The 24,889-nt window shown below is 37.1% G+C and overlaps 3 protein-coding genes and 1 long non-coding RNA gene across 4 annotated transcripts; 3 read left to right on the top strand and 1 right to left on the bottom strand.

Moving 5' to 3' along the window:
* Positions 1 to 972: 972 nt before the first annotated feature.
* On the bottom strand, positions 973 to 3,585 carry LOC113674894 (chymotrypsinogen A). The gene is made up of 5 exons (XM_027191392.2): positions 3,523 to 3,585; positions 2,936 to 3,136; positions 2,437 to 2,649; positions 1,536 to 1,889; positions 973 to 1,063 (listed from the first exon to the last, which is right to left on the bottom strand). The coding sequence occupies exons 1-5, from the start codon at positions 3,578 to 3,580 to the stop codon at positions 1,053 to 1,055; spliced, it is 837 nt and encodes a 278-aa protein (XP_027047193.2). The 5' UTR covers positions 3,581 to 3,585; the 3' UTR covers positions 973 to 1,052.
* Positions 3,586 to 7,549: 3,964 nt separating this feature from the next.
* Positions 7,550 to 10,207, top strand: LOC113674911 (chymotrypsin-like protease CTRL-1). Its single transcript, XM_027191409.2, has 6 exons — positions 7,550 to 7,656; positions 8,091 to 8,285; positions 8,817 to 9,023; positions 9,246 to 9,409; positions 9,731 to 9,891; positions 10,121 to 10,207. Exons 1-5 carry the CDS (start codon positions 7,587 to 7,589, stop codon positions 9,887 to 9,889), a joined length of 795 nt encoding a protein of 264 aa, XP_027047210.2. The 5' UTR covers positions 7,550 to 7,586; the 3' UTR covers positions 9,890 to 9,891; positions 10,121 to 10,207.
* A 1,506-nt stretch (positions 10,208 to 11,713) lies between these two features.
* Positions 11,714 to 15,997, top strand: LOC113674913 (uncharacterized). Its single transcript, XR_003446559.2, has 4 exons — positions 11,714 to 11,857; positions 13,768 to 13,806; positions 14,215 to 14,321; positions 15,866 to 15,997. It is a non-coding gene; the product is annotated as an uncharacterized LOC113674913 (long non-coding RNA).
* A 1,412-nt stretch (positions 15,998 to 17,409) lies between these two features.
* On the top strand, positions 17,410 to 21,881 carry LOC113674909 (chymotrypsinogen B). Its single transcript, XM_027191404.2, has 8 exons — positions 17,410 to 17,508; positions 17,749 to 17,946; positions 18,328 to 18,540; positions 19,326 to 19,489; positions 19,718 to 19,871; positions 20,358 to 20,390; positions 21,349 to 21,455; positions 21,785 to 21,881. The coding sequence occupies exons 1-7, from the start codon at positions 17,454 to 17,456 to the stop codon at positions 21,447 to 21,449; spliced, it is 918 nt and encodes a 305-aa protein (XP_027047205.2). The 5' UTR covers positions 17,410 to 17,453; the 3' UTR covers positions 21,450 to 21,455; positions 21,785 to 21,881.
* The last annotated feature ends 3,008 nt before the right edge of the window (positions 21,882 to 24,889 follow it).

The raw sequence follows: 24,889 nt of genomic DNA, 5'->3' as shown, positions 1-24,889 counted from the left end.
TGAAGAGATTCATTCTTGAGAGCGAATATGAATATTATTAGTTTTGCACAATTTCTCGAGACAAACAAGCAAAAAACCTACAGATTCAAACTATTATGAGTTAACAATAAATTAACACGCAAACTGAAATAATCTGCTACCGTTTATTTATTATTTTGCCATTTACTTTTCTAGCAAATGGGACTTCATAACGATTAAATATGTAGAACGTTGACCTCTCTACCTGAAACCAAGAAAACACTCGCCGTGAGCTTCAACAATATCTAAACTTTCGCCAAATCTTATAACCCAGAAAGGTGGCAGTAACTTTCCTCACTCCCCCCCCCCCCCCACCCAACCCCTATCCCCCTATCGGGCGGGATGTGCAAATTTATGTCCACGTCTGTTTTGTAACACAATCCCTTTGAGTTACAGTGGGCTTTCAACATAACTAACCCTTAATGAAAATTCTTCGACTACGAGCAACATTTTAAAGCTGCAAGTAGAACATTGAGCCAGTTAGGATTTCAAAGAAGTCTCAGACCTCTGAAAAAAACGGCCTCTGGGGCGAAAAACAAGTAAAATCAATAGCACCTCTGACAGCCTTTGAAAAGTTGCACTCACTTTTACATTTACCATGTCTTGCAACTTGGTTGTAAATGTAGCCGTAACCTACTCAGAGGATACTTTGTGGTATTTTGGATATTTCCTCTTATTATATTATCAGCATTTTAATACCTTTAGTTTACTAAGTTTCAATAGTTAGATCTTTCTGAGACTGATTGTAATTAGTCAGGACCTCCCTGAAAACCACTTTATGTGACGGGAACTTCCTCTATAGAGAATATTCGTTATCATTATTAAATTATTTCCACTGTATCAGATCGTTATCTTCTTGTTGTTTGGTAATCATTTCCTCGATGAGGAAAGCGGCGTTTGTTTTCACATCACGGCTCAAACTTCTTTATCTAACAGTTTGCAGTGTTAATATTAGCCGCCAAATTTTGTTGATCTTATGCGGGGAGTTTTAGGATAAAAAGTAATGTATACCTTTGGCGCTTTGACTTCATCTTCTACGCTTTACCTGCAACACAGATAAAAACTTGTCGTGAGCTTCAACACGAACGAATTTTTTTCTTTATTGAGCCAATCCTCGAATAATATTAGTTATAAACAACCCTTAATTTTGATTAATTTTTTTTAAGCGACATGAGAACTTGAAAGTGAAGAGTCTTTTAGTCGGCCAAGTCAGTTGGACAGTAACTGATTGTTTGGCAACTAAAGTTTCAGCAAATGATTTTTAACTTCCTAATTAAAATGCAACATTCGCTAAGGTAAGGTAAATTTATAATTGAAACTCTTTTTTCAGAAGTTGTGTGTCAACGGGCGGGAGGTCTGTATGACGCAGGCCGTTCACAAGTGCGCGATTTGCTAATCAGATTCTAACAATTAAGACTCCGGCCCACTGAGTAAAACCTAAATAAGAGCCTTTTTAGCTTCAATTTTAGTTTCTTTTGTATTTGTTTGCAAACCTATACTACATTAAAAAGCCCTACGGCTAGTGTTTCCACCACTGTTGCCGCCAGATATGTTCTGATTTATCCAGTCAATGAAGTTACTGATGCGAGCAAACACAGTGTATTTAGTGGTTTTGCACATTCTATGTCCCCAACTCACTGCACCTCGAAGCACCCATTTGCCATTTTCTTTACAGACAAAGGGGCCACCGCTGTCTCCTTGGCAACCACCGGGTTGATTTTTCTTTCCGCTTCCGGCACAAAGCATACTTGTCTTGTCAACAGGGAGAAGGTTGCCGTTCCTTTTCTTGCATCGGGCGTCTGATACAACAGGTAGCATACCTTGTTGGAGAATGTTAGCAGCAGGTCCTCCTCCCACAGTTCTTCCCCAGCCTGTTGAAAAGTTATTTTTTTGTAAGATCGTAAATCTTTCGGTCAAGGGCATGGCCGTGCCCGAAGAATTAAAATCTGAGTGATTCAAGTTGGAATCAAACATGATACTGGCCTTCTCACCTTTCAAATTTTTACTTCAGTGCATTACTTTTTACATAAAAGGGACTGTGCTTGTGAATACGTTGAAAGAAAGGGGAAAATACCATTTTATTTAGGAGGTAGCTCAAGCGTAAGATACTGATTGAAACTGAGGTCAGCATCCTTGCTATCTCTTTCTGGTGAAAGCTAATTGTTTTATTTCGCCCAGTGATTGATCACCGTAAGAAAAACCTTGTCACCCTTTGAACCAACTGAAATCAACTGCAAAATCAGGATCAATTCCGACTTAGTTATTCGAGTTTTTTTTCGCGCTGGTCAGGCAACACGAATCGGTTCCGTGTGAAGATTTGCTGCGTTTGATCTACTGTTGTAATTTTGATCAAAGAAAACTCAATAAAATATTCAATAATAGGAGCAATATCTCACTCGTTAGGAAGGTAATATTTACCAGTAATGTAACACTTTGATCCCACAACTGCGCTACTTCCCCTCGATGGAAGACATACCAAGTTCACCTTGTTGCTTAACATGACGGGTTGTTCCAACTCCAAAAGGGCTATGTCATTTTTCAAGTGACGCATACTGAATCCTCTATGTCGGATGACCTTCTTTACTTTATGTGATTTTTGGACAGCGGTCACACCTAGCCTTTTATGTGCCCCTGAAACGCAATTAGGTTGTGAGACTTCGCTTCCTTCCCAATTCACAATTACCTCTGTTTATTTAAAATGTGAACAATCAATTTATAATTCATTCTAACCTAATGCTATATTCTGAGATTTGTTCTGACTTGATTACTAAGGCCTGCCTTCAGAGAATCTCGCTTTTATGAAATTATTTTATTTGTAATATTTAGGAATTGAATGGGATAGTTACTTTTTAGATTCTATTGATCGACAAACTGTCAATAATATATAAAGGAAACAATATAATGTACTTTTACTCACCGACGACAACCGTGTATGAACTTGGCCTGAGATTTCCGCCAACACAGTGCGCAGCAGTTATCACCCAATTGGGTTTAATAAGGGAGCCCCCGCATATGTGATTAGTTCCACGGACCCTGAGGGATATCTGCCATGGCCAAGAATGAGGGGCTGCATCATCGCCACCCACCACGCGTGCTCCTGACATTCGGGTTCCGCAACCTTAAGATGTGGAAAAAAAAAAGATTGGTATGAGTAACAAAATGCGCTTGTGCCTCTTCACAATAAATTGCAGTCGAAATCATGTGGTTACTTTTTAATAATTTACACGAAAAACGGATTACAGACGAAATTTTGGCAGCGCACACACGCTTTTTGTATTTGGGACTCATGTTACATGAAAAATGCACTCGTTTTCAGCCAATCAGATGCGCGTAATTCTTTTATATACATTATCAACAAATTAATCACTGTGAGTTAATAATAATAATTTAAAAGTACAAATGAAGAAAGAGACAGAATTAATCACGGCTGCAAAGAGAACAAATAAGAAACTTTAATAAGATTAGGCGGGATAGTTCGGAAGTGAGGCATTAAGAAAACCGTACCTTCAACGAAGGAAACAGAGCAAAGAACTGTGGCGAAAGCCAAAAGTGCCAACATCATTGCAAAGTGAGTTGATCCACAAATGGCTTTGTCAGGGATACCGTTGTATTTTGTAGAGAATTTTTTTGTTCAGCTGACAGATGCGGGCATTCGCTGCATTCGCACCATGTAACTTGTCTAGATTTCTTTTCAACTATGCCAGCGCCATGTGAATAGGAAGTTTCCATCTTCCATTGTTACTGGTTTTCACAGGTACATGGCAAATTGCATTTTGACAAAGATTTAAAAGCCCCATTTAAAACACATAAATTTCTATTTACTTTTAGTGAAAAGCACGAAAAAAGCCTTGAAGTTTTGCAACATGTGAGCTGCCAAGTGCAAAATTGAAAATGTTTTACGTAACATTTATTGCATCATTTCTCGGATGAACAAGTTCAGATGTCTAAAGAAAGTAACATCTTGCATTGATCTCTGTCTGTTAAACAAGCGTTGTTTCCTATGTCACATGTCTCTCCATTATATTTGATGTTAGTTTACTTTATCAACCTGAGCTGCTGTCTGTTAAGATTGCTTCGCATGCGGTCGTGTTAACAACAGTAATTAAGTTAAATAACCTTTTTGTCCCAATGGAGACTCTTCAGATGTACATGGTTGCGATGTTTCACCTGCTTGCCTTTTCAACCATGGTTTTTCTCTACGAAAATATGTATCGATTTTATTAGGAGAAAGTTCCTTTCGAGCCAAAATAAGAAGATATGTTAAATTTTGAAAGGAGATTTTGTTTTCGGCTGAGAGATGTGGAGCATTCGCTCCTTTTACACGTAGCCTGACAACAGACGTCTTTTCAACAACGCCAACGCCTTGTAGTTAGCACGTTTCCATCTTCTATTGCTGTTGGTGTTTACAGGTACATGATGAATTGCATTTCGACTGAATTTTATATGCACTAGTTTTATTTACTTTTAAAAAGCTCGAAAGCAAACTGTGAAACTTTGCACCGAATGAACTCTCAAGTACAAAGTTGATATCTAAATGCAGATATCTTCTATGAAAGAAATCTCAATCTGTATGTGTGGAAAAACCCCATACCCCATTCTACTAGAATCTATTAGGTTTTTTTCGTGTAGAAATTATTTGAAGCATCTTGTTGTAGCACGAAAGAATTTTATTATATAGAGGCAATCGGAGATGTATCAGCAGCAATGTCTATCCATTATATTTGGTGTTACTTTGCTTTAACAGCTGACCAGCTGTCTGGAACGAATTGTGTTGTTCAAGGATCGTCATTAGTTGTTCTTTTTAGCGACAGTGATTAAGTTAAATAACCTTTTGGAGACTCCTGAGATGTAAGTGGATCGTGATGTTTTACCCACTTGCCCTTTCACCTTTAAGTATTTATATAACTCTCCTCTCCTTCTGCAATAAATTTCTTTTTTACTTTGTCTTTGAGAATTCAAATCAAAATTATATTATTTAGTCTGTGTTTATCTTTCCTATCACCAGTTCTCTACTTTTCGGTCTTTCCTAAAGGTAAAACTGATGTTAAAATCCCGAAATTCCAGGGAGTTCTGATAAGCAATATTGTTATCTTTGCTACTTTTAATCTACGTCTCTAGACATTTAGTTAGGCTAAAAGTCAGACAGTGCTTGATTGTTTGAAAGATCTTACTAACCAAAAAAAGAAACAACAACAACAAACAGAGAGTGACACATTACTATCTGCAACTTTTCTTCGAAACGGAGTGTTGCGAACAAAACTCAGTGCAGTAAAAAGTGCAAGGTATTACAAAGTTTTGAAAAAATGTTTCTTTTTTATTTTTCTTCCACTTTCTAACATTCTCAACTGGAAAGAATAACCTTTCACTTCCGTAATATAACGACTGCTCGAAGGCAGAGCTTTTGCGCGCAACATCTATTTATGCAATTACCCACACTTACTGAGGTTATACCACAGTGATAGATATTGTTGAAGTTAACCTTAACACTCATATAGAAAAAATGTTTTGAGCTGCGTGAGCTGCCGTAATTCAAATAGTTGGACGAACTATTTTAAACGTTCGTTTCTCGTTTTAGTCATTACAATTTGACTGGATTACTGATTTTTTTGTTCGCTCGTTGACTATTTTTCTTCCTGAGGAGCTCTACAATAAGTTAAGTTCATATCTTTCCCTTAGAAAAAAATTGTTTGTCTTCAAGAGTGATTAAATGGGCAGGTAGACTTCAAATTTAGCAATAACAAAACTTTCAGCTGTCTGTCTCTTTAGTCAGCTGCAAGAAAACGTTCTGGTCAATCAAAGACTCATTTAAAAACTGATCTCTCCTCTTTTTTTTTCTGAGTTTACTACTCCGGTTCCTTCGCAGACTCCTTCTAGGTTTGTCATGCAAATTGCTCCATTGGATTACCGGAGCGTTACCAAACCAGCTCGAACAATATAATTGCGAGGGAGACCATGCATTTGCCGGCCAGTTCCAAAGGCTTAAATGATACAAATTAGCTTGTAGTAAGTGCGCACAGTAGAGTGTCTCGGTTGGGTTGACCGTTGGCCGTAAAATCACAAAATAATTTATAGCCGGTTAAAGAACAAGTTTAACTGTTAGTTACAAATATGTTAACCGTATTTTTTTTTCTGTAAACCTTAATGGAAATAAATTAATCGTTAGCCGTACAATGGCCAAGACTTTTACAGTCAGCCGAAAGAGCCATTACCCTCTTCAGAAGCCTCACTGTAAGGTTGAATGATACAAGCATCTCTTCGGGGCAACTTCTTTTAAAGACCTGCAAATTCTCTCTAAGTCTAATCTACATGAAAGAACCGTGAAGTGCCAAGCTGATACAGCGATCAGTTGTATAGGACAAATTATCTGGTTATATATTAGTTTGATAATGATAGTTCTCTACAATTCCTTTGTTTTGCCGCACTCAGAATACCGCTGTCCCCTTTTATTGGGTGTGGGCAAAGTGCAAGCAAGTCGTCTTGAGGACGCTAACTTTTACATTTTAAGATTTGTGTTGGGTTACGGTAAAACTATCTCATATCAAGAATTACTTGGGATTGTGATCATGAAAACTCTAAAACATAAGAGGATTTGCAGTTCACTTTTGTTACCTTATAAATCTTTACCCTGCAACGAACCTTAGGTACATTCGTGACTTTTTTAGCTTATAACTCAAGTGATAGTGGTGTTAATCTTAGCATGTCTTAGCATACCAAGGCTTAATCTTAACTGGATAAAGAACTCTTTGACTTACCAAGCCGCTAAAATCTGGAACTCACTTGAACCCGAAGTAAGGAAATGAAACCTATTCAAGTTTGCGACGTCGGTTAAGAATAAATCATTTTAATTCCATTTTTTCTTTTATCTTGTATACTAGAATCAGCTTCTATATAATCCATTCTTAGTTACAGCAATTATTAGTCATCTTAATCCTAATACAGCGACATTCGTAGTTGTACATTTTAGCTTTTTTGTGATAAACCAGCCGGTTGTTATACTATATTTTTATTTCTGTATGTTTTAAGGCTATTTTATGTTAGCACGTAAGTATTTTGAACGAGCTTTCCAGCTCACTAGACGCTATGTGGGTAAATAAACTATTGATTGATTTTGTTTCGCAGTGCAAATAACCTCTTCGAGCAAACAGTGATTTCGGGTGGAAAGAAAAGATTGAAAGAAAAAAGAGCATTTGATATATTTTTCAATGAGATTTTCAAACAGTGATATTACGATACAAATTGAAGAGTCTTTGGTATTTAATATCGCGTCTGCAGCTTTGTTTGTTTAGACGAGGACGGAGCAAGATAGATGTCATTTGTTATTGTATGTTGTGTACAATTCTGTAATAGGCTGCGAAGCGTCCATCAAAAACTAGCAAATTCAATTTAAAGCCATGCCTCTGGTTTAAACAGCCCTGTTTGTGGAGTATATTATTTGTGGAAATATACACAGTTCTCATGAGTTAGTTGCAATGTTTATGCACATACACAGATGTTGCAGAGCGATCTTGGGTAAAACCAAATGACTCTCTGCATCAAAGCAGTAGATCGTCTACGCTTAGACAGTCAACATGATATCCCTTAAGATGTTAGTGCTATTGGCTGTAACTGCTGTTTTTCTCAAACCTTCTCTCGGCCAAAGTAAGGGGCTTATTTTTTTTAGTCTTCCTAGGACACTCTGTAGGTGCTTATGGTGTCGTTGCCAAAATTTTCATCGAAATGAATCTCTGGGAAAAATAACTTGTTTGAACACCAAAGTTGCCAGTAGTTTCTAACTCTTAAATAAGAGAGTGTGTGTATTTATGGGAAAAATTTTTTTAAATGCTGTTTCTTGTGTTTGTTGCTGCATGAAAAAGAATGTAGTATGTTTTCAAGCCAAGTGTCCCATCCAGCCGGAGTTTAGACCAACGCTTCATGCAGATAGATGAATCTTTAATTTATTTCTTAGATCACTGTTTTTCTTCGAACGCGATGGCTGCTCTAAGGTTTTGTTACTTTAGTGGAATTTTGTCGAAAGTTTCAATGGAAGGGGTTATTTTCTCTGTTATGTTTCTCATAACATTCCCTTCTTATAGGTTGCGGAATGCGCATGGCATCTAGAGTGGTAAATGGACAGAATGCTCAGCGCCACGCCTGGCCTTGGCAGATCTCATTACGGTACAGGGGTGGGCACATTTGTGGGGGATCAATCATAAGTAACTGGTGGATTTTGACTGCTTCTCATTGTGTCGAAAAGGATCGGAGCCCCAGGGGATATTCTGTTGTTGTGGGTAATTAGCCACGAGTTAGTTATACGAAAATTACTTTTGAATTTGTCACTAATATTACACAAAATACATCGCACTTGACTTGCAACCGGTTTTTAGTAGGTAGTACATTGATATTTCTTTTTATTTCCCCTCTATAGATAATTATTTAAATCTCTTTTACTACTCAGTATCAAGAAGTAGCTAAAATTAATCTTTAAGGGAGTTATTAATGCTCCCTTATTGCTAGCTTTAACATCATTTGGGCCGAACACAAAATGCCTCTTTAATTTACAGGAATTGATGAACAATTGAATTAAGACTGGTCATCTGGAGTTTAAAATTTAAAAAACACCGCGGAAATAATTATTTGGTTTTCTGAAAACCTTTTTAGAGTGAACTGCTCGCCAACTGGGAATAAAGGTATACACCCACATTTGTAGCCTGTGCTGAAATTGGCTAACAAGGTTTCTGCTTTGACAACCCTTTTAATCTCTTAGAAGTTAACCTTCTTTCCGAGGTTTTAAACAGGCTTAAACTTCATTTTGTACATAGGACTACACGCCCAAAGAGAGCGGCCGGGTCAAGACCAAATATTTGGATTACGTAGAGTGATTATGCATGAGCGATATAGACAATTGAATTTCGATGTAGCTCTTCTGCAGCTAAACAGGCCAATCCGGATGAGTTACAAGGCAAAACCTGTTTGTCTGCCACAACAAGGAAGTAGAGCTCGGCCTGGTTCACAATGTTACATCACAGGTAGAATGAGGTTATAACCGGAACACATAAATCGTAATTTTTTTTTATACCATTCAACGTTCATAAACTTGAATGACAGAGTTCAAATTTGGTCGGAGATTTTTTCGTTCCTTTGTGATTAGGACGCACGCTGTGTAAATTGTATCGCTTCCATCGGCGCTACGCCGGCTTGATAGATCAACTGAATATGAGCTTTCTTTTATCTTTCGTTTATAAAATAAGGATGGGGGCGTACAGTTGGAGGAGGATACGGAGCTAACATTCTTCAACAAGCAATGCTGCCAGTTGCTGATGACAGAAGATGTTCTCATGTTAACGGAAGGCTCGGTCGCGTATACAGTGACACCATGATCTGCGCTGGAGGACAGGGACGCGGAGGATGTCAGGTAACCGCACAGACACTGTTTTAATCAATCGATAAATCGAATTATTTTAACAAGTACTCACTTTATTGACCAGATGAGAGGGGCCAGCTCGGAAAATATTCGGCTGGAATTTCTTTCCAAGTGCTAACTTATTTGTTGACGACGAGCTATCGCAAGTGTATGCGATTCCTACCACCGGTTTTTTTGTGTGTTCGTTTGTTTTTATATCTCGTTCTGTGAGACCATAGTTGTGTTGTTAGTTTTTCATTTCCTTATTCATTTGCTTCCATTAGGTTTTTATGACTATTTATTTTTGAATAAATTTTCTCTCAATATCTGTAGGGAGACAGCGGTGGACCTTTTGTATGCAATGAAGGCGGGCGATGGGTTCTCCGCGGAGCTGTAAGTTGGGGTCACGAGTACTGTAGGACCGACTACTTTACAGTGTTCGCCCGAGTCAGTACCTTTACCAACTGGATAAGGCACAGGACTGGTTTATGATGGTAAGAGAAACAAATGAAATATCCTCCGGGTCTAAAAAATTTCAATGTTGAAAAAACTGTGATGCTTTCTGGGGAACCCCCAGAACTTTGCGCACATGCCTTTCGACCAATAAGTTTCCATCAGTTGAAACATAATAATCTTCAAGCCACACTCTTTCTTTCAGAGTCACATACATTTGAATTTCCGTGACAGGTGACCCTAATTTCATATTTATTTTTTTTCCTTTAGCGGTGGACTGAAGAGGCCAACTAACCAGAACTAGTAGTTGATATTTGTAGTAGGAAGGAAGAATAAAGCTTTAACCCTTTACTTCAGTATGCAAGTTCTCAATACTGTTCTATACTTTTCATACAAGGAGAAATTGTCGAACAATCTAGAGATTCTCGAGTTCGCGATCATTTCTTTAATTCTCATAACCTCAATGCGCATGATCTTGGGATGTAATGTTTTCTTTTAAGCCCGATCTCCTCCTTACGCGTGAAAAGAGCCTGAGCGAAAAAAACTTATTTCAGGCAAATAGATCAATTGTAAATGATGATAATTTGGTTTGAAATATAACCCTGATATTTCATTGTCAAAGTCTGAATCAGAACCACAAAAACTTAAGACTCTGGTTCGAGAGAAATATCTTCTGTTCGGTCTCTGACTGCGGGATATAATCTTCGGGTTTAGCTGTAGTTTAAGACGTCTTCTGGTCGAGCTTCAGTCAAAAAATGACTAACAACTGGAAATTTCCCGAAATCATCAAGCTGAGATTTTCCGAAACACACTAAAAAAAATCCTGATTTTCTTATGGAATAATTTTTCCGCTTGTCATGAAAATTGATAAACTTTGATGACAGAAATAGTTGCCTTCAATTCTACACCTTATTCTGACTATATAACATCAATTGTGGCGATGTTATGGGTCAAAACTGGAACTTTCACCCGCACTCCGAAAACAAAGCGCAAATGCCAAAAATTAGCACTTTTAAAATCAAAGTATAAATTTAATTTCAGTATTTTCTCGATGTATTGATATTTGTATTATTAAAAGCGTAATATCACGGTCCAACGCTTCCGAAACATTTCTTACTGAAGGTCTACAAGGTAAAGAGTATAAACTGGATCATTATAAGAAGTCGAGAAACAGCCAACCCCAAGAAGTAACTCAAGGAAATAAGCGTTCATATATGGCTTGACTCCCTTATACTTCGACAACTGAAAGTGTTACCCTAAAACCTCTGGTGTATGCGGGCGTCACTGAGAAATACATAACAGTACGGTAGCTCTTTAGAGGGTTACAGTTACACCAGCTTAACTTGCTGTAAGCAGGGAACCTTAAATCGGCAACACCTAACGATGGCAACTATATGAGAATTTGTAGAAGAGTCAGACATATATTTTGAACGCCTTGCGATCAGCTTCTTCCAATTAACATCTCTACAAATTAGGTGAAATATTCACCGATGTTTCTTTCAATACTTAAGTCTACATGATACGAGGAAAATGAATATTTAGCTTGGAGTTACTTTCAATGTTGATGTATCGTTTATTTTAGTTTAATTTCAGTTTTATACAATGTTCACAAAGTGAAAAAATATTTAACTATGTTTCTTTTTTAATACTTAAGTTAACATGGAACGAGGAAAATGAGTTTTTAGCAAGGTATAATATTCATTATTAATGTATCGTTCATTTCAGTTTCATTTTAATTTTATACAATGTTCACAAAGTGGCATATCACGCTGCAATAAGTCATTCAGTTTGCCAAAGAGAAACTCAAAATTATGTCAGTGCTTGACACAATTACGCGTTCAGCTCAAGCTGTGTTTGTTTAAAAGAATATTAAAAACCTGCCTGCCGGAAAATAAGGCCTATATCACCCTTAATACAAGGTGCCATAGAAAATTAAGTGTATCGTCATGAAGATCAGCTCCTTTTTCTTGCTCTTTCTATTCCTGAACGTGAGTTTTGCAACAGAAGGTAAGCCACCAGACACCTTCACTGCGCCCCGTTTTACGTTTCAGCTAAATTCTCTAGAATCGGCTCCTATGCAAACATGCGAAGTAAAATCAATCTTGATACAAGCGTTATGACGTGTCCATAATCCAATGATTGTTTCAGAAATATGAAACAAGGGACAAAAAGGCTCACATGTATTAGTCTTGTGCCACATTCATACCAAAATGTAGGGGAAGGCGCGATACAACCGGTATTCAATGATAAGCCTTTTCCATGTAGGGACTGTTTACATACAGTGCACCCCTACATGTTCTTGGTCAATAAGATAACAATGGAAACCGAAAGCTACAAAGCTGATATGAACTAGATTGAGCGGCATATTAATCTAAAAGCGAGTTACGTGTTCTATTCTTTTTTGTGGCACCAGAAGGCGAGAAAATGGACATTATGGTGTGTTCGCGCATATAATTTAACTAATACTTTTAGCCTTCTTCTGGGGCCCTGATGGTTTCAAAGGTGTCCGTTTTCTTAATTATAGAAAAATGAAGTAAAATATTTCACCCACATCAACGTTTCCCCTCAGGTATCCACACTAATCTATATGCGTTTCATGAACGCATACATTTTTGATGCGTCTTTGACGATCAAAAACGCCCGAAAACGCTGAAATTAGCAACATAATTATATACAACTTTAAAATGCTTCCCGTTTCAACCCACCCACTCTTAAAAAGGACCATTTTAAAAATAATGCTTTTCCACAATGCTCCCACCCTTGAAACCGTTTTGGAAAGTCTCCATTTCATCAGAGTTTTCGAGCGCTTTCGCGTGAATGATGGGTTTTTTGAAAGGAAAATGCATTGGTGTTTGTTACCTACGATTATTTCCTGATTAATTGTATGCACTAATCAAGCGCAAATTTTTCTCGGCTCTGAGGAACATAATAACTTTAACCACATCAGATCCCAGTGTTATCATTGGCTTTGTGAAATCTTGGAAGGGTAAAAAAATTTTTTCATGTCTCAACTGAACTCTCTCAGACTTTATTGTGTAGGAGGAATGCAAAATGTATAGAGGTAAAACTCAGATCAGCTGTGTTTACGGTGACGAACGATTTTTCAGAAGTGAAAATCCTTTCGATTGGGAACAGTAATTTAGCACCTCCGAATTTACTTATGTCGCATCTAATCGGTCGTACGCCTTAATGGACATTATAGAAACCCCAAGAAGCGCTTTCTCTGAGCTTCTTTTGCACAACCAAGTTTTTAATATCTTGACTTCCTTTTATCTAAATCTTTATTCTCTAATTCTGGTAATGCAAAAGCAAAAATACGGCAAATTCATCTTTAAAAAAAATTGAACGTGCTAGTTTTTAAAGAAGCAGAATTGTCAAAAAACAACTTTAATCAGTTGATGTACGTAATTCTTTGGAGCAGAAAATGCAAGGATAATAACTTTACTGTTATTATTGCTTTTTTTTTTTTCTTCTTCTGGGTTCGCCACATTCGAATAACAAGTGAGCTGTACACAAAATCTTCAAATATCAAACAATATACGCAGCTTTTTCTGTTAACAGTATATAATCCTTGCAATTAAATTTCACGTACGGATACGGTGATGAAAAGAAGAGAGAATTTTTGTATCATAATTTCACTATCGTCGTCTTCATCTTTGTTATAGTTGTAATTATTAGTATCATTATCAAAAAAACGTTTCTCACTCTCACTACTATTATCATTATTATCAGCATCGTAATTTTTGTTATCATTATCAACATCATCATTATTAGTCAGTATCACGGCTTCACAAGAGCTCGTTCTATTTTAAAAGTTACATTTTCTCCACACTACAGTAACGATAAAATTAAAACAATACGAGAGAGGATACGAACAGTGTCAGTGTCATTACCGATGTTTTTGCTTTTATCTCCAGAAACTGAAAATGGCTCACGCAGGAGTGAACGCAGTGCAGGTCAAACCATGTTAAATAGTTCATGATAATAAATTAGCAAACGAACGTTACTTTTTCATATTTCAATTGAAATATCGAGTGAAATGATGTTCTCTAAGTAGAGTAGGGAATTCTAACGAAATTTTGCAGTCAAGATTTTATGCATGTATGTATATATCTATGTATGAGTCCTGCATACTTAATTGATTATAATCTCCAAATGCGGCTTTTTAGGACCATTATGAACTAATTCTTTATTCTCATCACTTGCCTGCTTGATATTTTATTGATATTGTAAGGGGAGATTCTGTCTCAGTCGCTTATGGGAGTTCAGTACATGTAGAGGGTTAATTGCGTCATGACAATTGCCCAATCCTCGTTGTTCGCTGATTTTCCATGTCATCGTTTTTTGTTCTCACTTCCTTGAAGGCTGCTTTGATCAGTGGGGTTCCTACTGTGAACGATGGAAAGGGATGTGTCACCATGGTTACGTGAGAGAGGGGTGCAAAAAGTTTTGTGGCATTTGTTGATCAAAGGTAAATAACCGTTACACTCTTAAGACATCAGTAGTATTCTCCTTATTGTCTATTGTCAATTCTTTTAATATTAGTTCAAAGAATTTGGTATTGAAGCAACTGATAATCCCCTAATTGATATTTTTCTTCACGTTTCTGCTTGATATTGTCTTGATATTGTTAGGAGAAATTCTGTTGGTCACTTGTGGGAGTTAGGGGGTAATGTTATAGGCAAACAACAGATACAGGGGAGAACTTTGATAGACTCAGTCTTTAGGTTCTAGTCAACAAGGAATTGATCCCAAGGTTCTGAAGAAGTCATGTATGGTCTAAGGTTCGTGTTGGCTACAAAATACCATAAAATATTGAAATTTATCAAATGGCCCACATCTTATTCGGCAAATCTGTTATATTAATATCTAATCTTGTTTTTCATTCAAAGCTTTAAACACAGAGGTTCATAATGGTAATTTAACCGGGTGGAGTGCGATTTGGTCTGAAGTTATACACGTGATTTCAAAATAGAAGGAGTGTGCGGCGCAGGTTTGATTTGAAATCACAAGTATGATTTCAGACCAAAATTGCACTACACGAAGTTCAATTACCACTTTCATACATCTATTTTGAAATAAAAAAAATTCAGTCGTTCAAATACAGGTTTTTGTAGTCTGCGCAATATTTTGCTGATCTAGTATTGAGCTGATTTGTAAAAAGTTGCATAATTTGTCTTTAATTATATAATTTTACCGCAATTTCATTGCTTTCTTCAAAAAAAAAACCCTTGAAATCTGATTGATTGTTGTGTTTTAGTAAAACTGTCTTCTGGCTGGGAAAAAGATTTGATTTAGATGCGATGTGTAAAAAAATTGCACCAATGATCTCGGCGCGAATATTTCTCAAGAGAGCCAATCAAATTGCAAGGATCACAAGTGATTTCAAAATGGGATCAAGGGGACAATGAAACGAAAAATGATTTTTGAAAAACCGCCATTAGAGTCAGACAGTTTATATGGGATTTATAGAAAATAATACCTTAATTAATCAGTAAGTCTATTATAAACCAAGCCGTACACTGATGATAAACTGTTTTAAAAAAATTGAGGCACAGCAAAATGTTGCGGGGAGACGGCAGTTGATCTGTTCGTCCTAATTTAATAATCTACTCAGCGTAAAATTGATTCCATGACGGTGATTTCCATAGGGTTTTAAAAGAGCTAATTGTAGCCTAAGAAAAGATCGGAAAGTATGAAATAAGACTGCTCGCGAAAAGCGATAAAAATATGTGAAAATTGAAATCATCCAAATTTATGAAATAGCAAGTCTCTTTACTTGTCATATTTTCACGTTATTATGTACATGAAGGTATCTTTTTTTTAATTTCAAATGTATGAAACAACCTCGAAACAAGTTAGGGGAAAAATTCTGAAAATCTACAATTAAGCCTAACATTAAGCGACTGAAAATGCCCCTTGAAAAAAAACATTACCTACATCTGAGGGAAACCTCTTGTAGTATTAAACACTTGTTGCTCATTGTTTTTTATCTCTTTTTTCCCTTTTATTCAGAGCAATGAACCTATCATCAAATCACAGTATTTTAGAGAACGCATCAAACCCAATGAGGTGTCAACATTATGCAGTTGATCGATGTAATGTAGTGACCACAAGTTGAAGGGAAATAAATGGAATTAGCCTAAATATTGCTGATCTTTATGCATGTAGTTGATTTACAAAAAAGATTGATGCCCTTCGCGGGTTTTCACGTCACCTCGCATTTATATGTCTTACTTCTACAAAGAGTGCATGCTCGTGGTCTCTTGCCACTCAATGTCTTTCAGGCCGGCGCAGAGGTTCAACTATTTCCTGCGCAAGAAGCATAAATTAATGGTAAAAGGCAATTAAACGGTAAAAGGCACCTGACGCGTTAAAACGGATGAAAGAAAAAAGCACGAAGTTTAATTTTGTCGCTTGCCGTTTTGTTAAACTTAAATCTTAATATTTTAAAACATCCCTTTATCGGCATATTACAGGAATGAAAGTAAATTGAAAAACTGTACTCCACTCAACACTACACACTCTTTTTAACCGCATCTAAATCAAATATCCCTTTTTAATCACTCTGCTCTTAATGAAAATAAAAAAAAGGACATTTCAATTTTTTGAGGGAACATTTTCAGGATGTATAAGATGAATATCATGGTTTCGGTGGGAGATGAATTGCATATCTATATGAGGAGATCAGGCAAACATCTTTCCAGGTGTAGCCCCATTCCTTTTTCCTATTTGTTTCTGTTTGTGTGGTCTATACTGAGTAGCCCTTTTTGTTTTTATTAAAGGCCTTTCCACATCAGTATAACAACATCTAGAAAAAAAAAGAAGACTACAAACTTTTGCAAAAAAGCTAATCAAGAGGAATTGCTCCTTTGGGCGTAAATTTTGGGTAACGATGGGTTTGTTCTCATAAAACCGCGTTAAGAAAGTAAACTATTGAGAAAAGGAGCAAGTGCAGCTGTCTTTCGGATAAAAGTTTCGACAAGAAGAATTAAAGTAGGCCAATAAAGCTATTGAAGATCGTCAAATGTGGATTTTACGGTTTTGTACTTGTAGTCAGCTGCTTTCGTAACCGATCTTTTGTTCGCGACCACGAAGAAACGATTGTTTAAAGACCAGTATGTAACTCTTTCACGTTTTTGATAATAACGAGGACAGAATGTCCGGCCATATTGAATTTTTTCGCAGTTGAACAATTAGCATTTGCATTCAAATAAAATTTAACTACTACGCAAAATAAAGAGAAAATTATGGATATTCTTTAAAAAGCTTGTTCTCCACCTGAACCATCGATGAGGTTAAATAGAAATGCGTTTGTTGTCAAGTATATGATACAGCATTTATAAACATAACAATGCCATTTGCATTCGAATTGAATTTGACACAACACAATATCAGACATAAAAGAAAAGGATGATCTTTTCAAAAACGTAGCCGCCAACTGAGTCATCAGATGTAGCCAAATAGAATGATCCTTTGGAAATTCGAATGACTTGTTGTTTGAGAAAGATTTCCGGGTGAGGGGTAGCTGAGATCACACTAAAGTACATAAAAAAGGCATCAACCCAAGGTTGGTACCAAACTGGAGATCATTTCAGTCAAGATGAATCTCTGGATCGGAGTGACACTTTTGTGTCTTTCAGTCTCATATTCTCAAGGTGCGTATTACAGATCTTTTTTCTTTACATCTATCTGAGAATGCCGAGCAGAATAATAACGTATCTCACTTATTTTCATGAGTGAAAAATCATTTTTAACTCCAATTAGCGCTCTCTTAGGCCTGTGTTTTTGAATGCTTATTGATATCTGAAGGATTAATTATCTAAAACTGTTTAGCCCTGGGCCACTTGACGAACTTGAATAACTAAAACTCGTCTAGATGTTGCTGTATTTTGCAGGTTGTGGAAACAAACCATTTTCAGCTAGAGTCGTGAATGGGGAAAATGCCACTCCACACTCCTGGCCCTGGCAGATTTCTCTCAGAGTAAATGGACGTCACATATGTGGAGGATCTCTCATCGATAGGGAATGGGTCGTGACTGCCGCCCATTGTGTGGATAGAAACCCGAGACCGAGTGGATACACTGTAGTCGTGGGTAAGTCGATGATATACCAAGAAGAAAACAAACAAACAAAGAAACAAGAAAAAACCAAAGAACAGTAAAAAAGGAGAAACTAAACTCGTTACTTATCCTCTGGTTTTCACATTTTCAAAAGTTACAAACTTGGGTAATTCTGCAACTCAGTAATAGAAGGGGAAACATCGTTTAAGATGTGGGAAAAGTTGAGAATTAAACAGAAGAAGAAAAAGAGTGTTCGAAAAAGACTTTTCCAATCACAATCACTTTATTGATCAATCAAATTAAATGTTCTTGATGCTAACATCCCCGTTTCCTTGTCTTTTCAACCTCCCAGTTTTACTTGAGCTGACTTATCATCTGTTAAAATAAATGTTTTTGCAATAATGGCGTCTTTAGGAGCCCACCGTCGAACAGGATCAACACAAGTGCAGAGGACCTTTCGTTTGAGACAACTGTTTAAACATGAAGGATTCAGTATGAGAAATCTGCGAAATGACATAGCACTTCTGCAGCTTGCTGGGTCTATATCACCCAGTCCTAAAGTCAACACGGTGTGTTTACCAGCTTCTGGGAGTCGGATTCCAGCAGGATCGCAATGCTATATTACAGGTAACTAGAATTTGTTTGAATGATTTGAACATAATTATTCCTATACCAGATCTAGTAAATTTGTTTTGCCGGCCGTATTAAGCAGACTTTTTCCTTTGTGATGGGCTCTTCCAATGGTTAGGACTCCTCGTGCAGAGTTGACTGCATTTGCTTCTTAGTCTTCTCCTTTATAGATTTCGCACTTCAATTCTAGATATCTTGATGAAATTGGTATTTTCAAGTTTCTGCAGTTTAACTCTCAAACCGTAATTTCGTTTGCACATAAATTTTGAGTAAATTTGGAAATAATTTGTTTTTGAACCTCAAAATGTAATCCAGCGATATAATTTCATATACACTTTGAAATTGCGGAGACGAAGATTGTTATTTTGTTCGGTGTAGCAGCATATCTGTCCTTTCAATTAAAACTATCAGAAGTATGCTATTTTGATAAAAAAAATCTCGTTAAGTTTTCTCTAAAGCATTCATTTGTCAAGTAGGTTACATGGTATAAAAATTGAAATTTGACGATAGGCAGTCTTTACCGTAAATTCATGATGTTTAAAATGCGGGAAAAACCACATTATGGAAAAGGCTCTGTGTATTTACACCATCACCGTCACTGCCCTTTTCAATGGTTAGTGAAACTTGATAGACAGTTTTATCGATGCTTCATTTTTCGCTATTTAATTGATTCAATGCTGCTTTGCAGAGGCATCGATCTGTTTTGAGACATATAAGCTTCGAGGACCATTAAATCAAATACATGGTAAAATTGAATAAACGTGTCATATTTGCGTTTGTAGGCTGGGGAAGAACTGTTGGAGGCGGAAATGCAGCGGACGTTCTCCAACAGGCTATGCTGCCAGTTGCCTCACACAGTGACTGCAGCAGAGTCAATGGACGACTGGTTCCTGTCGATGAGAGATCAATGGTATGTGCTGGACGCCAAGGAAAAGGAGGATGCCAGGTAATTGAATAACACATTAATCTTTAAAATTAGAAACGGCGGTCACCCCTACATTGAAGTGTGGCCGAACACAGTTGTAGCCCAAAATGAATGGCCAGTTTGGCTTACACAATCAACCGTGACTGGAAGTAAAAATAAACTCACTTTTCATTGACTTTCTTTTTGAAGTCATTGGATTGACGGATAATTATGTTTTATCATTATATCTATTGCTACAAAATTGCATAGGGTGACAGTGGCGGACCTTTTGTTTGCAATGAGCGTGGACGATGGGTGTTGAGAGGTGCTGTGAGCTGGGGTCATTCGCAGTGTAGGACAGATCACTACACGGTTTTCGCTCGTGTAAGCAGCTTCATTAGCTGGATCAACAGCAAGAAGTCAGGTAAAACTTCGTAAGCCTACTTAGAGTCCAGTCCAGAAGAATGCTTTATGTTCAGTACGAAATGTCGAGAAATTGATACGAAGCTGGTTTCAGAAAAACTATCACGAACGAGTAAATTATCAATCTTCTCTGAGGATATCATACAAAACGTCATAAGAAACCAGTTCATAACGAGTTTTAAAGCATTCAAAGTCACTTGATTCTGAGCAATTTTGCATTTGCACAGATAATTTTCTATACAAATATTACGACATACCTAATAAGAATGTCAAAGTATTCCGGCAAAATTTGTATTTGAAAGACCTTTTGTTATTGTTAGAAACCTTGTTTGGACTAAGGGAAGGCTACCCTGTTTTCATTCTCTTAATCTTCACCTGTAATCAACTATTATTGATGCTTTGACATTATTATTGCAGCATTTCCTGAGGTCTTACGGAAATTATAGGTGACACTAACAGTATCATCCCTTCTTTTATTTTCTTCAAGGTGGAGGTGGAGGCGGAGGCGGAGGCGGAGGAAGTAAGCAAACCTCAATATAATATATAATGCATGATATATAACACATCAGGAGAAAATTAGTAAAAGGGGTAAATTTTTCAGATAATGGCCTCTAGATATGTCAATTTCCAGAAAGTATTTACAGATAGCTCTTTGAACGGACTTCCACAAGAATGCTAACACCGACCAGTTCTTCCGAGTTAAATTAATGCATTGGAAATTTGAGTGGTGACGAAAACGGTTTAGAAAGAGAAGGGAAGTCATAGTTTAAAGTTACTCTCAAAATGAAGTAGACATTCGTTACCATCTTATAACTTCGATTGGAATGGCCATAGGTGACGCCCTGATTAACTTTTCGTATGTTTACCAACAACAAAATAGGGTGCCTCCTGGAAAAAGCGTCCAACGCACGCCCTTTCAAAGAAAACATTAAAAAACTGTATATCACTAAAAAGTTTGAAAACAAAATAATGTTTTACCGATTTTGTTTCGATAGGCGCGCGCGAGCCATTAAATACAATACTGGCAGGGCTCGCTTTACTGAATTACCAGCCAAAGCGTTACCGCAGACCTTCAAACAAACTGGACTGTAGCAGTCAGTAGATAATAGGTTATGCAATTGTGAAAGGCTTTTTATATATACCCATTGGCTCCTGAAAGTCTTTTTTGAAGTTGGACAATAGAAAATATTTCACTTTTTGTCACGTTCCGGGATGTTACGAGAAAAATGTTTTGAATTTCGTAATAATCTCACACTCTCACAAACACTGAGGTGAATAATTGTTTCAGAAGGGCAAAGAAATCAGTCGATATACCAAAAAATGGTCTTAAATTAATCTCGATGTACCATGTTGTCTCTTCGGCTGCTTGGAGGTGAATGGTATTTGCATGCTTATCACGTTCCGAACCGGCCAATCAGCGAGCGTGAAAAGCACTATTCACCTGTGTGTGTACTAATTAATGTAATTATTGTGACTAGATTGCATAGATAAGCACCGAAGGTGTCGGTATTGGACTCGGCTCTGCTCATATCATCCGTTTGTGCGGACAAATTGCATGAAGACATGCAAACTCTGCTAAATTCAGGTATCTAATTAAGTTTTTCTATTGAGCATATCATCTTGTTAGTCTAGTTAGTAAATCGTAAACCTCTTGTCGACCTTAAAATCAAGCAAAGAAAAATATTAGAAAGCATCAAAGAACACTTCATTTCTTGTTTATGAATCGAGAAGCTTCCATCACACGAGTTCTCGGCCAGCTAAATGTGATCTTAGTGTTTATTTTCTTCAGAAGTAGATTTGCTAGGTCGAATACTTTTATCTGCGGGTAAACAATCACATAAGATTACAATTTGACTGAATTAAAGAAAACACTCACATGATTCATATCTTTGCATTTTTCTCTTTATTTCACAGCCATCAAAACCCACGAGGCTCGAAGCGACCTGAATTTAAGGCAAAGTTCTCACTTATGTACTTGAACAGAGCAAATTAAAGTGTTTTAAACAACATACTTCGTAGTATCCAATTTATAGTGATGAGCAACGTAGCATTTACCACAGAAAATTTTGAATGCATGTAATGAAAGTGGGGTCACTGAGTAACCAGAACCAATGGGAGGGAAGAAATCAGAATATCACTAACATCGTGTTCACATACAGTCAATCAAATGCCGCGTGCGAAATCTAAATTTTAACTCCTTAACCCCCTACGAGTGATAGGGATCTATAATAACAATATCACCACTAAATCAAATATTTAGGTCAAGAGAATATAGGAAATAGTCGTGAACTCAAGAATTAAGCTCTTGATTGTTAGCCAGATTCTCCTTAGTACATTTAGAAATGTATAGAGAACAGTATGGAGAACTTACATATTCATGTTAAGCCGGTTGAAAAGTTTAAACTATTGGTCTTTTCGTAATTTCCGTTTATGCATTCAGTTACTATTGGGACCTAGGCTGGTTAGATAAAAAAAAAAAAAAAATAGCCAAAGCTTCTTGAAGAGAAACTGTCACCATGACAGGAAATTTTTTTTACATTTTCTGTTTGATAGCTGTTTTTTAAAATTAGGAATAATGAACCTTAGGAGCTAACGAGTTCTCCTTGACTTTTTTTTGTGTATTGAAAGTACGATTTGGCGGCCAAAAAGTGTCATTATTTAACGCGCGGCCAAAACGATCATGTTACATAGCTGTGATGTAGAAAACTATGAAGACATGTCGGCAACAATGGTGGAGAAAGGAGAAATCAAGAAGAAAGGACGAACGTATTGCGTAGCCGGAGAGCCAAATGATATTAGTTACAAGAATAATACACATATACCAGGTAGTTCTATACATTACTTTTCAAAGAATGTAGCTGTATGGCCAAAATGGACGCGTTGCGATCGTCGAGCTTTTGCTCTTCAATGTCGTCGGCTCCACACCGGCTTCGAAGGCGCCTGTTACGAACACATATTGTTAGTCAAATCAGGGGAAAATTACCAATGAATTCAGCTGGAAAGAATGCTGATTAGGGTCTGTTCCCACACCGAACACGATTGTTCAAGATTCTTTTCGGCTGACATTTTGCAAGCGAAGAATAGTGAGCTCCTTATTGTTGTTTATTTCACGCACTTGAGATGTACTATCTTTCCAAATGACTACATTTGCACTTTTCTTATCGTATGAAAATCCTACCAATTGTAATTTCCATCGTATTTTAACAACAGAAAAACATCATTTTTAATGAAGTTCAAGCTTACTGATAACCTGCTGCGTGAACAGTGCAAAACCTCTGGCGGATACTGGCATGTACACAAGCTCGAAGAGGCCATGTATTCTCTTTACCTAGGTTTCCGAAAATCCATCCCACGAGCCATCAATTTCCCCTGTCCTAAAGAAACTAAAAGTACCAACAGCAGCAATGTCATTGTGATAACAACGCTTCAACGAGATAAATAAAGAAGCACAAATTTTATTGGATTAGATGATTGCGAATCCAGGTGTTGTGTGAAAGTCGATGCGTACGAAATATTCAGTTATAATACTGATGTCAGTTATTTCCTTTGGGCGGAATGGGTCATACGGCAACGCTGCACTTAAACTAAAGAAGTGTCTCTCTATTAAAATCCCCATATGAAATTAACTCGAATCAGATGACTAAGCACTCACTCGTTTTCCGTTCGGTTTGACCGGCTCGACGATCGCGACGATCTGCCCTTGCAATCTGTGAGGAAAGGAGCACCTTGCAGTGAAGCTGCCCGATGACTCCTCAGTGAAAAATCATCGTGCCTCGTGATACAGCCGATTTTTTTGTCAAAAGTTAGCCGATTCGGTTTCCTAGGGAAATTTCTCTACAGCGACAAAACTTCAGAGCACTGACCGAGGGGAACTTTGGCCACACATATTGCTAAGGAATAAAATGTTATGGCAACAGAAACGAACATTCTTAATTCGCCATAGGAAAAAACACAAACGCAGCAAAGTAAACATTCAGTAAAAGGAATTTGTTTGTCCTTATCTTGACCTAAAAACTGCAGGCGAGAAACTGTCTTTGTCAGACTTCGTCGAAATCTTCGTTTGATGCACGCAGTTCTGCTTCTTAGGGCTGAACCGTACTCGTAACTTCCATTTCTTCTCTACCACTTGAGTTCGATATATTACAACCCTCGGTAGAACTTGCTGAAGGTAGGTACAAAATACAAGAGATGGAGAGATTTGTAGGTGTCAACTGAGAGTTTTCACAGTTTTCTGCGCCATCACCCGCTAATTCGTTACCAGTTCACGGGACACTTTAAAGACAAAATAAGAGCACTCTTAGCCCGAAAAAAAGACTTTTTTCTTCTATCGGAATTGATTTGTACATATGATAGGCAAAATATTTACTGGCTACTTAAATGGCTACTTACTTAAATTGCGACGTATTGGAAAAATGGTGCCTCAAATTTTGTTTCCTTGGGTGACTCCGGTGCATTTCGAGGCTGCTCAAAAAGGTTTCGATATTGCTCGATACTATCACATTTCCTCCTAAAATTTGGTTAATATGGTATCAAAGCAATGCCCAACCATTCCTTAAAATGCTTCTATCTTCTTTTTGTTTTTGTTATTAAACGGTTAAAACAACAACTTTTCAGGCTTCAAGAAACAGCCTTAATTTTCAAGTTTCTCAAGCAAAACGTTCAGCGAAAACCAGGTAAAACCACGTAGAAGCCAGGCAGAAACCAGGTAAATTTCGATAACCAAAAGACACTTTTCCTTTGATAAAATTTTTTTTCTCCTCTGTTGTTGTATTGGGTCTGGTTTAATAAACAACACTCAGACTCCTTTAACTAATGATGATCTGTTTCGTTCACTTTGCGAAAATTCTAATTTATTCCAAGCCAAGCGAAACATTCTGAGCGGGATTAAAATAGAATTGAATTACTCTTGGTATACATTTAGTTAAACTCCTTCGATAGCTCTGAAACCACTTTTAAAAATGTCTCTTCCGTATAGCATTTTCCTGATTTTATGAGCAAATAAACAGACGACTCTCTCTC

Source organism: Pocillopora damicornis, chromosome 8, assembly GCF_964200805.1.
Source record: "Pocillopora damicornis chromosome 8, jaPocDami1.2, whole genome shotgun sequence".
In the NCBI taxonomy this organism is placed as follows: Eukaryota; Metazoa; Cnidaria; class Anthozoa; order Scleractinia; family Pocilloporidae; genus Pocillopora; species Pocillopora damicornis.
The sequence above is the reverse complement of the archived record's forward strand: the minus strand, read 5'-3'. Positions and strand labels throughout refer to the sequence as shown.

Coding starts and splice junctions, on each gene's coding strand:
- LOC113674894 (XM_027191392.2), bottom strand. CDS start 3,580: ATGATGTTGGCACTTTTGGCTTTCGCCACAGTTCTTTGCTCTGTTTCC. Junction 3,137..3,522: donor CTCTGTTTCCTTCGTTGAAG/GTACGGTTTTCT, acceptor CCACATCTTAAG/GTTGCGGAACCCGAATGTCA. Junction 1,890..2,436: donor ATCAAAGTGTTACATTACTG/GTAAATATTACC, acceptor ACTTTTCAACAG/GCTGGGGAAGAACTGTGGGA.
- LOC113674911 (XM_027191409.2), top strand. CDS start 7,587: ATGATATCCCTTAAGATGTTAGTGCTATTGGCTGTAACTGCTGTTTTT. Junction 7,657..8,090: donor CAAACCTTCTCTCGGCCAAA/GTAAGGGGCTTA, acceptor CCCTTCTTATAG/GTTGCGGAATGCGCATGGCA. Junction 8,286..8,816: donor GGGATATTCTGTTGTTGTGG/GTAATTAGCCAC, acceptor TTTTGTACATAG/GACTACACGCCCAAAGAGAG.
- LOC113674909 (XM_027191404.2), top strand. CDS start 17,454: ATGAATCTCTGGATCGGAGTGACACTTTTGTGTCTTTCAGTCTCATAT. Junction 19,490..19,717: donor AAGGAAAAGGAGGATGCCAG/GTAATTGAATAA, acceptor AAAATTGCATAG/GGTGACAGTGGCGGACCTTT. Junction 20,391..21,348: donor CGGAGGCGGAGGCGGAGGAA/GTAAGCAAACCT, acceptor TATTGTGACTAG/ATTGCATAGATAAGCACCGA.